Source organism: Numenius arquata, chromosome 11 (assembly GCF_964106895.1).
Source record: "Numenius arquata chromosome 11, bNumArq3.hap1.1, whole genome shotgun sequence".
NCBI lineage: Eukaryota > Metazoa > Chordata > Aves > Charadriiformes > Scolopacidae > Numenius > Numenius arquata.
The window spans coordinates 45,284,339-45,297,458 of record NC_133586.1 but is presented as its reverse complement, the minus strand read 5'-3'; the positions used below and the strand labels follow the sequence as shown (position 1 = coordinate 45,297,458).

Genomic DNA, 13,120 nt, shown 5'->3' with positions numbered 1-13,120 from the left:
TTTTAAAAAAGATATTCCACTGTTTAATTATGCTGTCATTTTAAGAGATATTGCTATTGCTCTTGAAAAAAAAAAAAGACAACAGTGGCTTGAATTTGAGCCATATAATAATACAGAGCAGAACTCTGATAAATCTTAAATCCTGACTTAAAAAAAGTTAACATTAATTCTGAGCCTTGGATAAAAACTAATGATAATTAACTGATTTCAGCTTGTGGACGATTTTGTTTAGTACTGCAGACCGATTAGAAAAAAACATTTTATTCACATCCTAAAGCAAAATGGCAAGGAAATTCCCAAAGATAAGAAAGCCAGAATGTATCCTATTACTGCTCTACTCATCCCAACAAAATGGATATATTGAATATACTGAATATATTTTGAAATACAAGTTCTAGCAAAACTAATTGGATAGGACTAGAACTACAAGATCATAATTTTGAGCCTTTAATGTTATATGAAAACTTCTATCTTTTTAACTAATGGAAAAGCACACATTATACATTGCCATAAAGTGTTCTCAGTAAGTGACTTTTCTTAAATGCACAATTTGAAAAATGAAAATTTATACTAGGACACACATACACACACACACCAACATGCCAGCACAGTCATGTCACTATACATGTGGAAGTAGGAAAAACAAAATTCCACGCACACGGAACTAGTAACTAAGAGGTATGGGCATGAAGAGAGTCACAGTTATTACACAACTCAATGGTTACAGAAAACTCTACTGGAGTTTTGGTATAAAATAAGCTAACACTAACAGTTATTTGGGAAAGTTATTTCCTGGCTAAATATGAGATTTGCATTTATACTGGTTTTGAAAAGAAAGCAGAGATATTCATTCATTTGGGGAAGCAAATAAATAAATAAAAGATAACACCAACATTCACTACCATGCCAACTTACAGACAAAACGAACTAGGATGGGTTTGAAAATTACCGGTCTTGGTGGTAGCGACTGTCTTTACATACGGGCAGCTGACTATTTGCATCATTGCTACACCTGCAAAAGGGACAAGCAAGCACGTTGGAAAGCTGCCATGGCACGTCGGCTACCACTGGGAGTCTGGCCACGGGTGCCCTGAGCCAATTGGGTGCCATTTCCAGCTGGGCAAGGGAAAGCCTCCGGCAAGAAAATGGGAATTGGTTTTTTGCTCCAACATTTTATGCCCGATCAAAAATAAAACTAACTTTAAGCTGCAGCAACAGTTTCTCCCTACATTAAACCAGCTGATTAGCAAATTATTGGGACGTCCTTAAAAAGAAAAAAAGGTATTTCAGTGAGACTCAGGGGTTTAAGTTCACCGAAGGGGGACTCGGCTCTCCTCACGGGCAGGAGCATGGGAAAACACCCTACTGGTGGTGCTGGTTCCCAGTGACAGCCCCCGCCGGGCCACGTCCCCCAGGGGAGCAGCAGAGCGCGAGACAAGTGCTCTTGGCAATTTTGAGTGCTGCTGGGCCCAGGGAGCAGTGGGAAGGGCTGAGGCCAGACCTGAACTGGCCAGACTAGCCAGGAGTGGGGGGGTGAGAGCCCAGTTCCACCCCCAGGGAAAGCTGGGGTTACTGGGGCACTAGGGAAAGGCTGGAGGTGGAAGGAGGTGGGGAAAGGAAATAAAAGCAAGGAAGCTGCAAGCAGAGGTACACAAAGCTGCACCAGGTCAGTGGCAGCAAACGTTTTCTTTATTTTTCATTATCTAGAATGTCACGTGTTGAGAAACGCTGTAAAAGCAGTGTAACAGCCTCACAAAGGCAGCACCATGCACTGTTCCGCTCTCCAGATCGTTAAGAGACAAGCTGGCTGCAAAGAGGGAAGCGTCTAATCCCCTTCAATTAGACACAAAATTCAGTATTAGACAGGGGCAAGGGAACACATTTCAAAAATCTTCATTTTAAGGTACAGAAGGAAACTAGAACTTCTCTCTCTGTCAGTCCAGTCTGGACGCTCAGAAACTTCCCCTTAACTGGTTTCAGTTCCATCACCTGAGCTGGAAATCCTCCAGTGCAAAGTGAAATTAAACCCCTGTGTTTATAATCAAATAATCTCTATTTTTTTTCATTAGAGATCTAGTATGGAAAGCATACAAAAATACTGCCAATTTATTTAAAAAAATATTTGTGAGAAGACAGAATTGTAATGTTCTTTAATAATAATTTCAATGAAAGGATCCAGAACTAGCTTTATAAAAAAAAAGTATGAATTGAGACACAAGAACATTGACTCGAACAGCACTGAATGAAGTGTTTGTCTAAATTTGGGGGGGGAGGGTCATGTTACGTACTTGACAATGAATCTGAAAATTCGTTTTGTTAAGGAAGTTACAGCATGTCTTAAAACTGGGTCAGTATAAATAATGCCATCTGCGGGACGACTGAAATCAGAGATACTGCAGCGCAGATAAGACGTAGCAAATACCCAGGCTGAGTCCTCTGCCAAGTTCATTCTCAAACATACAACTGACTTTTAACGTATGAATTAAGAGAAAGCAGACTTACTTTTTAAGATCTGAATTACGAGATATCAGTAATCAATTCTTCCACCATTACATCTTAATACAGAGGTTAACTCTAAATCACAGCGGCACTGCCCTGTCCCCCGAAAGCAGTCGGGCTGCACCGTGCCCAGCGCTGAAAGCCCCCCAACACCTACAGGGAAACTCCTCAGCCTTTGAGACTCCACCTTCTACTGCCAGAAGTCATCCTGACTTCTCTTTACTTTCTTGTTATCGTAGAGTATTTTAAAGGCTTCCTGTTCTTTTACAGCATTTATAAACCACTACAACCAACTCAGGCCAGAATTAGCTGAAAGAAGTACACTGATTTTATTCTGTAATCTGGCAGAATGACAAACCAGACTCGTTAGGGGCAGCACACGCATCACTGCTCGGTGTCCTTCCTACGTCTAGGGGTTCACCCCAAAGGCTCATCACAGGGAGAACAGAAGAGGCCAGATCTAAGACTTGCTACTAGGAAAGTTCTGAAAAAAATTGTTCTCACAAACAAGTTTAAGAAGGAGAAAAATCAACGTTCTTGCTCTGTCCTTCCTTCTGCATTGCATTGCGCTACTCATACACTGACCGAGAGCTTACGAAAAACCCAGCCCAAGCACACCCAGCGTACCCACTTTCACTGGCACTTCTCTGCTGCTTTGACCACCCACATCTCGCCTGGCAGCTCACACTTGAGCAGGTGATTGTATGCCCCAAGGGTACACAAGGACCCTTCGCTCTATGTTGATCCCTTGCTGGCAAGGGCAGAAATTGCAGCTGAGGATGTTCAGCTGACAAGCTTTAGGGCTGAACCCTTTTTATTGTTCTTCCAAACCTCACAAATACACAACATCAAAACTCTCCCTCTGTCCTTTATCCATTTTTCATTCAGCCTTGAATATCATGTTCAGAATAGTATTTTTTCCTGTCTAAAAACAATGAGCAAGCACTACACCGTGATTTCCTTTTCAAGCAAGTTACAGATTACAGTAGCTTCGCCCAAGACTACCCTACAAGCAGCGGCAACTAAAAGTTGGTCCTCTCTTCGTCAGCACAACTAACAGCCATTTTAACTACTTTGATGCCGACGTCCTTTATCAAAGAAGCATTATAAAGGATTACTTTCCACCCAACCAGTTTGATGGCAAGCAAAGGCCTCCCTTCACATGTCCTGGGTTGAGCGTTAAAAGGACAGCAGGAAAGAAGCCACCTCACTCAGCCTGTACAAAGTGTTGCAAACTGTGAGGAAGCTGCTCAGAGCTGCTGCTTTGTAATCCTTAATCAGAAACTAACTCGTACCCGACACAACTGCACCCTCACACCTTCCTCTGCAGCAGAAACCCACCAGCTCTGGGTAGGTATTTAGTGCCACCGCACACTGGGAACACGTGAACCCTTGGGACTAGGGGAGGAGCCCAACCACGTCCACCAAACTGCAACCAGGCAAGTCAGCAACCAGTGGCCTTAGCGACCTCTCAGAGAACCTCTGCAGCAAACAGCACTCCAGTCCAACACTCCCCAGCCTCAAATTACTTCCTTAAGTATCTACCTATTTTATAAAACTTAAGAAAATACGATTTACCCAGGAACCAGCGGGCTGCCACCTAAGATCTCTTCTCAATGGTCTTTACACCTAAAGCCTCTGAATAATACCCCAGCAGCTCGAATGCCTTCAGTGTGGTCCTCACTTTAAACCTCAACCAAGAGAGCTGGAAACACCCATCATCATTCAGGGGTAATGCATCCCAATGGTAGTTTTTCCTGCTTATACATATATTATTTTCTTTTAATTTCTTTCAGCTATAATCAATGTCCTAATCAATATTTATGCACAAGGCTTGAGGTCTAAATCGAGCAAGTAGAAAAAATCATAGCAATATTGCAATTAGTAAAATATAGTGTTACAGTAGTCTGTCCAGAAGCTCACTTTTTTTTTTAAATAGGATGACAAGATAGCCATGTGCCGTGAGATTAAGAAGTGTTTAGTGCAATTCTTATATTTTCCTATCATCTAAAAGAAAAAGGTTTACGTGTTTAAATGCAGCTGTTTCTGGTATGTTTATCAAAGAACTAGAAGTCAAAAAAATTTCGAGTTCTTTGTCAATTAAAAAGTCTGTCTGCTAACCCTGAATTCTTTCAAAAATACTCTGAGTGGAGAGGATTCAGGCAAGTTCTGTACACAGTGGACACATGAGTGCAAACAAATCGACAACATGGACATGTAGCAGACAAGACAGTTACAGTTCGCCAATTTACCTGGAAGTGGAATAGGCATGCCGGGAAGGGGGACACGGAATGGAGGTACCATTACTGGCGGAAAAGCAGGAATTGCCGCAGTTGGCTGAGGCACTGCGTGAGGAACGGCAGGAGGCAATGTCTGTGGGACTGCCTGGGGCACAGGCTGCACAGGCGGAGCAGAAGGAGCAGAGGTTGAGACACTGACTGATGGGGTGGCAACTGAAACACCCGAACTCGGGGTCTGGTCTTGTGTGGTAGGTGCTGATAAAAGAACACAAAGAACACCTTGTATCTTAGACACTACGATATATTTGCTGCAAACATACTGGCTCTCTGTTTCCCAACAGACATCACAAAAGCAGATACGCTTAGATATAACCAGCAGGAAGACACTCTCGGACCAAAAAAACATTGCCTTCTCTGTAAGGTTAAATATTCACAAAGAAAGTCAATTTCAGAATTTATTTTGTCCCATTCTTTACACCTGACAAGTCTCTACAGCAGTGGCAAGGGTGTACCAGAGGGCAAATACAGCCTCTGTATCCCTGGTCAGGAAAACAGAAAGGGAATGTACAGAGAGTTTCAAATGGAAAAAGGTTGTTGTTATGTTAAATGAAGACAGGTTCTGCTTTTCACAGCAGCAGTGTGGGCATGACAACCATCTGGCTAAAACTATGATTATTAAGCTGGCACCCAAGAATGCAAAAATGTCATTAAAAAATGTATAAATAAGCAAGGAAGAGGGAAGTACTTTTGTTTAGAAGTTGCAAGAACTGTCTCGGTCTTCAGTGCCTCCCAGTGGGAAAATACTCTCCTAGCATTCATCTCCAGAATCCTTGTGGCAGGACTGAGACCAGCACTTAACTGAGAACCAACAGTGCTGCACATCAAAGTGCTGGCAAACAGAAACTGATTAAACTCATCGACCAGCCTTGCACATTTACACTGTACCATTTGGTGGAGGGGAGGATAAACTGCTGCAAAAATGAGATAATTAAAAAGAAAAACCAAACAAAAAAACCCAAACTAAAACAAAAAAACAAACAAAACAAAAAAACCCACACCAATTTATGACCATATTCTATATGGGCATACTGTGCATCTTCAGTATTTAATGACTACCAGCAGCATTCCCAATAGCATACCAGTATTAGCATATTTAAATAAAGATTTTTGATTGTTAACTGTTGTAAAGTGTTTCAGAACGGGTGAAAGTTCCCAGTGCTGCCTAACATTTAGGGAAACAGAGCAGACAGTCAGTATGCCATCTGTTTAAAGCCTCAGTCAAATCAGTACCAAACAAGAATGAAGCTCAGCCAGAAGTCCACGGTTTTTTTTACAGGCCAAGCCTGAGAGTTATAAAAGTATTTCAAATGATAAAATTTTATCACCTAGGCAGAGACACCAACAGTAACAGTTCTTGAAAGCAAAGACAAAGTTTAGCAGGTAGAACAGGCAAAAGTGGGACGGACTCTCGGCGCTGGGTATTAGGAAATGTTGTGTCAGAGAAGGTGCATAAAGCGCTATTCATTCCAAGAGCAGGATCAGTTCTGGAAAGCCTGGCGTCAGGCCAGGAGCTAACGTTCACCTCCTACCGATTCCTGTTACTCAGCAAAACGCTTAGAGTAGACCAGACTTCAAAGCAGCAGCACTGTTACCTCTCAAATGAAACAGAAGCCCTAAAATGCTTTGAGCAATACAAATTATTTGCTACTCCAATGATCTGTCCTCCCTCCAGTGTTAACTGAAAGCATAATTTGAGGGTTACCCAAATTTGACTCCCTTCCACAGACAGATCTCTCAGGTCTGGGTTAAATGGCGAGTTCAGCTTGGCTTGTCTCACCTGCTACAGGACAAAGACGCGGTAATTGCAGGGGATGTCCCTGCACCCTACAGCTGGGGTTAGAACCGCTCAGCAACGGCTCCTCTTCCGCAGCCTCTTCGGCCTGACTCAGTGTGCGTGTCCCTGCCAGCGCAGCGACGGCCATCGAGACTGTCCAACAAGAGGATTCCTGATCAGCAGAAACGCTGCGCTCCCCTGCTCGAGGACAGTGCCAGGAACCCAGCTGCTCCTGCACAAGCCTTCCTTCCCTCGTGCTGGATGGCCTCACTCCCCGTCTCCTGGCGACACACTCGCGTGCAAATAGCACAGAAGTTACATCTCTCTACAGATGCACCAGAGGCACTTCCTTAGCACGGATATGCCAAAGCATGCTATAAATCACACTATTTATTTTCTTGAAGTTCCCTCTGGGGGCAAACCCTTCGAAGCAAAGGCTCAGCCCATGGCGACAGCAGGAACCCTCAGACTGTTGTTCGAACAATAACAGCTCTAAGGACTTGCTTTCTCCTCTTTTGTGCAACTCCAGCAAATGGGAATTTACGAGGCTTAGTCAGAACAATGACGCTAATAGAAGTAATACACCAGGAGCAGCTCTAGTCTGTGATCAACAGTTCCGGGCAGCCCAGGAGCAGCTCTCACGGATCCAGGCTCTTGGAGCAACAGATGCCACTTTGGAAACAAAGAGGAAACGGCTACAACTATAACTCCTACCTCAGATTCACTTTCCTTGTGAGACACTTTTAAAAACAAATTTAGCTTTATCTATAGTCAAAAGGAAATAGATGTGTAATAGCTTTGAGAGGATGTGATAACAGCAGAAGAAAAATACACAAAGACCTAAAGAACGAGGGCTGTGCATCGACCAAGTGTGACTCTCCTGAAGTAGCTCGTTTAGAGCGGGGGGAAGGTTTGCATGCAAGGTTCTTCTGGACTAAATACTGTACTTTAAACCCATACTCCACTCTACATTTAAACAACTTCCTCCTGGATACCAGGTGTTTGCTGCAGTAACTCCCCAGAGCACCTCCCCGCCAGGGCAGAGCTGGAAGAAAGCTGTGGTACTCACTGGAGATGGTCTGTGAGCCCGAGGTGGCTGTGGTTGTGGTGGAGGTGGTGGAGGACTGAGTGCTGGAGGAGGTGGATGGGGAGGCTGCAGACGCAGGGCTGCTGGTGGTGGGGGTGGAGGCACCGACTGCCTGTGCCTGGGCCTGCGCCGCCAGCATCGGCGTCAGCTCCGACTGCTGGATAACCTTCACCCCGTCCGGCTTGGTCCATGCCGACTCACGCGTACGCGCGTTGTAGAAATAGACCTACAATTTCAGAATGTCACTGTCAAACACCACTTATCTGGAGGAGGGGCACTTATAAACGCTCCAGCTTCTCCTGCTTTAAAAATAATTAAGAAGAGGATAGACAAGAGCATAGGATTGTACCACCGTGCCAGCCTGCGTACGACAACATGCTCACAACAGCAGCAAACACCCATTACTGCGCTGTTTCTGGTAACCAGCTTACCTTGCCATCTGGAGTTTTGTTTTCTACCCATATCTCCTCAGCTGGGGGCATGGCTGGTGTTCCGGGGGCAGTGACAGGTGGCATTCCTGGAGGGAACATCATACCAGGAGGTGGTGGCATGCTTCCCATGGGAGGAGGCATAAATGGTGGTCTCTAAAGGCATATAATAACAATAACAATGATGATAATAATAATAATATTACAATTTCAAGCAGAGTTTTCCCTTATTAGAACACCAGACAGTACAACTACAGCAGGGTTAACTCTACCCATCCCGAGAGCTTCGTTAACAGCCCAGCACTCCCAGCACAGGCCAGAGTGGCTACAGTCAGCCAGTCACTGCCGAGACGCTCACAGGAACGCAAAGCACCAGAAAACAAGTGGCACGACAAGAAGTCAGGTTAGAGAAAACTCCTCTCCTGAAAAGGCAAAAATATCCCAATGCAATAACTGTTCCTGAATAACTGCCACTCAGACACCCCCAGCTGCAAATAAGATACACCCCTGAACAGTTACACAACGACCTCCCCAGGGAAGAAATATTACAAAAAGGTTACGAGCATCCAATTTACTGCCTGCTTTCTAACTCCAGGTACACTAATGTCTTTTATTCTACCTGTTTATTTGGACTGTTCTGAAATTTCCTGTGCATAACATCTATAGCGAATACTTCCCTACAAAATCCACCAGGTTCTTTAAATTATTCTGCATACACCTACAGCTGACCTCATTATCTCCATCACCCAGTTCTACTGAACTTGTTGTGCAAAGATTTCCTCTTCACAAAAGCAACGCCAAGAGAGCTCTTGGTGAAACCCTTCCAGCTCCGCACTCACAACCCAAGAGCGAGAGGAGAGATGCAGGCAGCCGGGCTCGAAAGCAGGATGTGTGCGGGAAATCCAGTGTCAGAAACAACAACAAAAAAAGCCATTAAGGTTAACTGTAGCCTTTCTTTCCTTCCTGTTTCTTCTCCACAGCTCCTCCACCTGGCCACGAGATGATCTTTCTCCTTACCGCTCTACAATCTGTAAGAAGAACCCAGCAGAGCTCACTTTTTGCCTGCTGTTGCTGCTTTCCAGAAAAAAAAAATAAAAAAAAAAATTGGGGGGGTTAGAGTGTTGGAGGGCTGTCCTGGGAGCGAGGGTGGGATGCCAGGGTCCAGAACGCCCTTCAGCTCCACTCCACACATACCCTCTCCTCTGTTTCTACCACAGAACCTTTCAACATCGCATCCCCCCTGCACCAGTAGTGGGGTGAGGAGCTAAAAACCAAACATTTGGTGCAAAGCAGAGCACGGCGCTGCCAGGGCACGGACAATCTAGACACGCCTGGTGCATGGACTCCCGTTATGGGAAGGAGCTGGAGAAGACACGCTCACTGCATGGCGTGATAAAAGAGCTGTGATGTATCAGCTGAGAGCTGAGGCACACTCAGGATAAATGCCACAAATGAAGGAGAGCAGCAGCCAGGCTTGGGGCTTCTGTTCACTCTGTCTCATTCTTGAAAGGGCATGAAGGCAGCAGGGTCCTGTTCCCTCCCCTCCGTCCAAGTCCCACCGCACGCTCCGACACTCTTCATTGCTTCAGAGCTTCCAAGCTTGTGCCCGGGCATGTGAATATTAACACCAAAAGGGGATCATAAAGCACCAGAACAAATGTGCAGTAGGTGGAACTAGTCCTAAATAAACCTGAGCTGAGTATGAAAACAACCCTTAGAACGAGGCCCCTGGGACTGAACGGAAGGAAAAGATGACATTCCATGAGGTGACTTTACACCCCTCAAATGTGCTGATTCAGTCTTCAATTGCCCGGGACTTGGTCCAGAGGAGAAGGTTTCAAGGGAATGATCAGCTCCTGCGCACCTCCCCGAGCAGCACCAGCTCTAACAACACGCTTCACGTTTGAGAACACGGAGGGAAAACTGCTTCGGAAAACACACGCTGCTTTCTTCCGGAACTCTTGTGCTCGGGGTGACGACAGCACACAAACTAACAGCAAACTGTCATTTCACTTTATTTCAGATGAAGTCCAGCTTAAGTCCTTGTTCCTGTGCTCGGTGCTTCTTTCCTTCTTCCCATCCCACCCCCTCCCGTTCCCCCCAAGCTCCCTGCAGCGTGAGAGTGCCCAACCCGCCTAAGGGTCAGGGGGAAACAGCTCCCACAGCCCCGCTGCCAGAGGACGTATGCAAAGCAGGGCCTAAAATCCCACGGAATAACCAATGCCAGCATGTTCTCCTTCCATTGTGCCCACATCCCTACATTTTAAAATAAATTTCACAGCACTAAGGTTTTCACTATTCTATTCTAATTAGTGGATTTAAACCATTATTTATAAACCACAGAGTACTATTCACCTCCTTACAGGCCCACCCGCAGTCCCACAGAGTAATTACACTGCCCTAATAGCACCGTACTCCTACAACACTGTTAAAACAACACATTTCTTATTCCCAAAGGCACTGTACATATCAAACTGTCAGAGTCTCTGAAAAGTAGGCGAAAGAACATGAACATCCATCACCATGAAACACAGACAGAAATCTACCTTACTGGAGCCCAACAGGCTCACACTATCCCCGCAGGTGCTATAGGAATGCTGTAAGCTTTTTGAAAAACAAAACACAACAACAATAAACATAAGATGAAGAGCATTCTCTCTCTGCCAAGAGTAAACTTATGTCAGCACCAGGGCCACCTGTGGCTGCTCCAGTCAAATACTGGGACTCTCTTAATCGTTTTTCCAAATGTTACGTTTTCGTTTGTCCGGGTGTTGACAGCTTCTGGTGCATTACACAGGATGCACCCTCCTGAACTCAGCGCCGAAACAAAACAACACCTCCTCGCTGATTACACACCCACTTCTCAGAATTGCTACCTGCCCACCTGCCCAGTCCCATGGGGATCAGTAATAACAAACTACGGCAGTGACAGCAGGCGTGTCTCCTGCTGGAACCCCCACGGAATTCAGCTGCGCCCTCCCTGTCAGTCGTGTGTCCATCGTGGCCTCGCTGAGCAGATACAGGCAGAGCTGAGACAACTCCCGAAGGCTGGTGTGTGCCTCACATGCCTGCTCTGAGGCCTTCCGAAACCCCAGCACAGCCGAATGCTGCACTCTGCACGGCCACGGGGCACCAACACAGTCAGGCTTCAGTAAAGACTCCGCTGGTGAGTGTATCCTGACCCCGTAATTGATTCATTTAGAGTCGCCTCAAGGAGCTAAACAGAAGTTGCGTTTACATACCACAGGATGCATTAGGTTCACAATACCACGCATGAGCCTTACGCTTTTGTCATGCCCTGCTATTTTTTTTATCCACATGGGAAAACAAACAAGAAAAATTCCTAAATCCCAACTCAAAAAAACAAGAGAATCTCCCGTTCTTTACCTGTAAATGCGGAGGCCCCATCGGAGGAGGAATCCCTCCTGGAGGTGGCATCGGAGGCATGTTTGGATCAAATGGAGGTCGTCCGAAAGGGGGGCGAGGTGGCGGAGGAGGACCTCGCATCATGCCGAAGGGTGGTGGTGGCCGCATGAGAGGCGGTGGGCCCCGCATGACCGCGTTCGGTGGGGGAGCCGGGCCACGGAACCTGAGTGCTTGCTGCTGGGCCATTCTGTGGACAAGGCCAGAGGGAAACAAAGTTCATTTTCGTTTGCTGCTTGGCTGTAGGAAAATCAAGTCTTACAATACACAGGGAAAAACCCTAGTAAAAACCAAAAGGGTGTGGAAAAAATGTTAAGCGTGCAACTACTTCAATAGTTTCTTCCCCTTCACGACTCCTTAGTCCTCAATCATTAATTTTTACTTGTGGGAATTGTGGTGGTTTGGCAGAAATGGGTAACCCGCAGCGGGGATGAGGGTGGACAGGCATCGCAGACCCACACCCAGATCTGCCAAAGCTCCTTCAACGCGACCTGCAGCTCCGATTCCTGACTGCATGGACACCCCAGGCTTCTCGAGCAACGGCAGTCAATCATGCCAAGGGTTTTACTTATTCTGCGGCAGGAGTACCCGTCAGGAGCACCTACATCCTTCGCGTTTGTGACCCACGGCAGGGTCTGAACCCTGCGCATCGCGCCGGACCCGCTGTGCCCCCCAACCCTCTACTGGGGGAGCTCTGTACACGGATATATAGAAAAAAAAACGTTCACCTTTGGAACCAACAAACGCTCTTCTGCTGCTCTCAGGAAAACAATTTTGCCCACCATTTAGTGCCAGTGCAATACCAATGTTGGCATGATGACTCAAAATTGAAAAAAACAAAGGTTATGAGAAGGTGAACGGCAAGACTCCCGCGGCTCGGCGCCCGCACGCGGGGCAGCCCCTGCTCCGATCACCGGGGCCGCCAGCGGCGCCCAGGGCCGGCGCTGCCGGCGCGGCTGCCAAGAGAGACCCGCCGGGCTCGCGGGCGGCCCAGCTCCGCGCCCGGGAGCGGAGAGGCGGCCCGGCTCTGTCGGCGGGGCCCGGCCCAGCGCCGGCCGCACGCGAGGACAGAAAATGGAGGCGGCGAGAGCCGTTCCCGCCGGGCCGCCCTCCTCGGCCCGCCCCGCCCCGCCGGCCGCGCCCTGGCCCCAGCCCCGGCCCGGGCCCGCTCCCCCGCCGCGCGCGGGCCGGGCCCGCGGCGAGGAGGCCGCGGCGGGAAGGGAAGGCCGGGCCGCGGCCCCCACGAGAGCCCCGCCCCCGCCGCCGCGCCGGTACCTGAGCTCGCCGCCGTACCGCTCCGCCGCCGCCTCCCCTTCGCCGCCGCCGGCCCCCGCGCCGCCGCCGCCGCCGCCCCGCTCCGCCATCGCCGCCTCGCAGCGCCGCCGAGCCCCGCCGCTACCGCTGCCGCCCCGGGCAGGCCCCGCCGCGCCCCATTGGCCGCTCCCCCCGCCCGTCAGCGCGCGCGGAGGCGGGCTCGCCCTGCGATTGGCCGCGGCGCCCGCCGACTTTGAATGGGGGAAGCCAGGTGCGCCGGGATTGGCCGCGCGCGGGCGTCCCGCGCCGCTTGCGGCGCGAGTCACGTGAGGCGTGACCCGGGGAGAGGACCGGA

The 13,120-nt window shown here is 48.1% G+C and overlaps 1 protein-coding gene across 3 annotated transcripts in view; it reads right to left on the bottom strand.

Annotated features, from left to right (window-relative positions):
* TCERG1 (transcription elongation regulator 1) overlaps positions 1-12,875 on the bottom strand; it is a 33,361-nt gene extending 20,486 nt beyond the window's left edge. For 2 of the 3 annotated variants that reach the window (XM_074155957.1, XM_074155958.1), the window contains exons 1-6: positions 12,787-12,875; positions 11,476-11,701; positions 8,092-8,244; positions 7,643-7,886; positions 4,752-4,994; positions 950-1,012 (exon numbers count right to left, since the gene is read on the bottom strand). In XM_074155957.1, coding sequence (XP_074012058.1) covers positions 950-1,012; positions 4,752-4,994; positions 7,643-7,886; positions 8,092-8,244; positions 11,476-11,701; positions 12,787-12,875 — 1,018 coding nt within the window. The remainder of the gene's footprint in view (positions 1-949; positions 1,013-4,751; positions 4,995-7,642; positions 7,887-8,091; positions 8,245-11,475; positions 11,702-12,786) is intronic. The other variant, XM_074155959.1, reaches the window with a different exon arrangement.
* Positions 12,876-13,120: the final 245 nt, after the last annotated feature.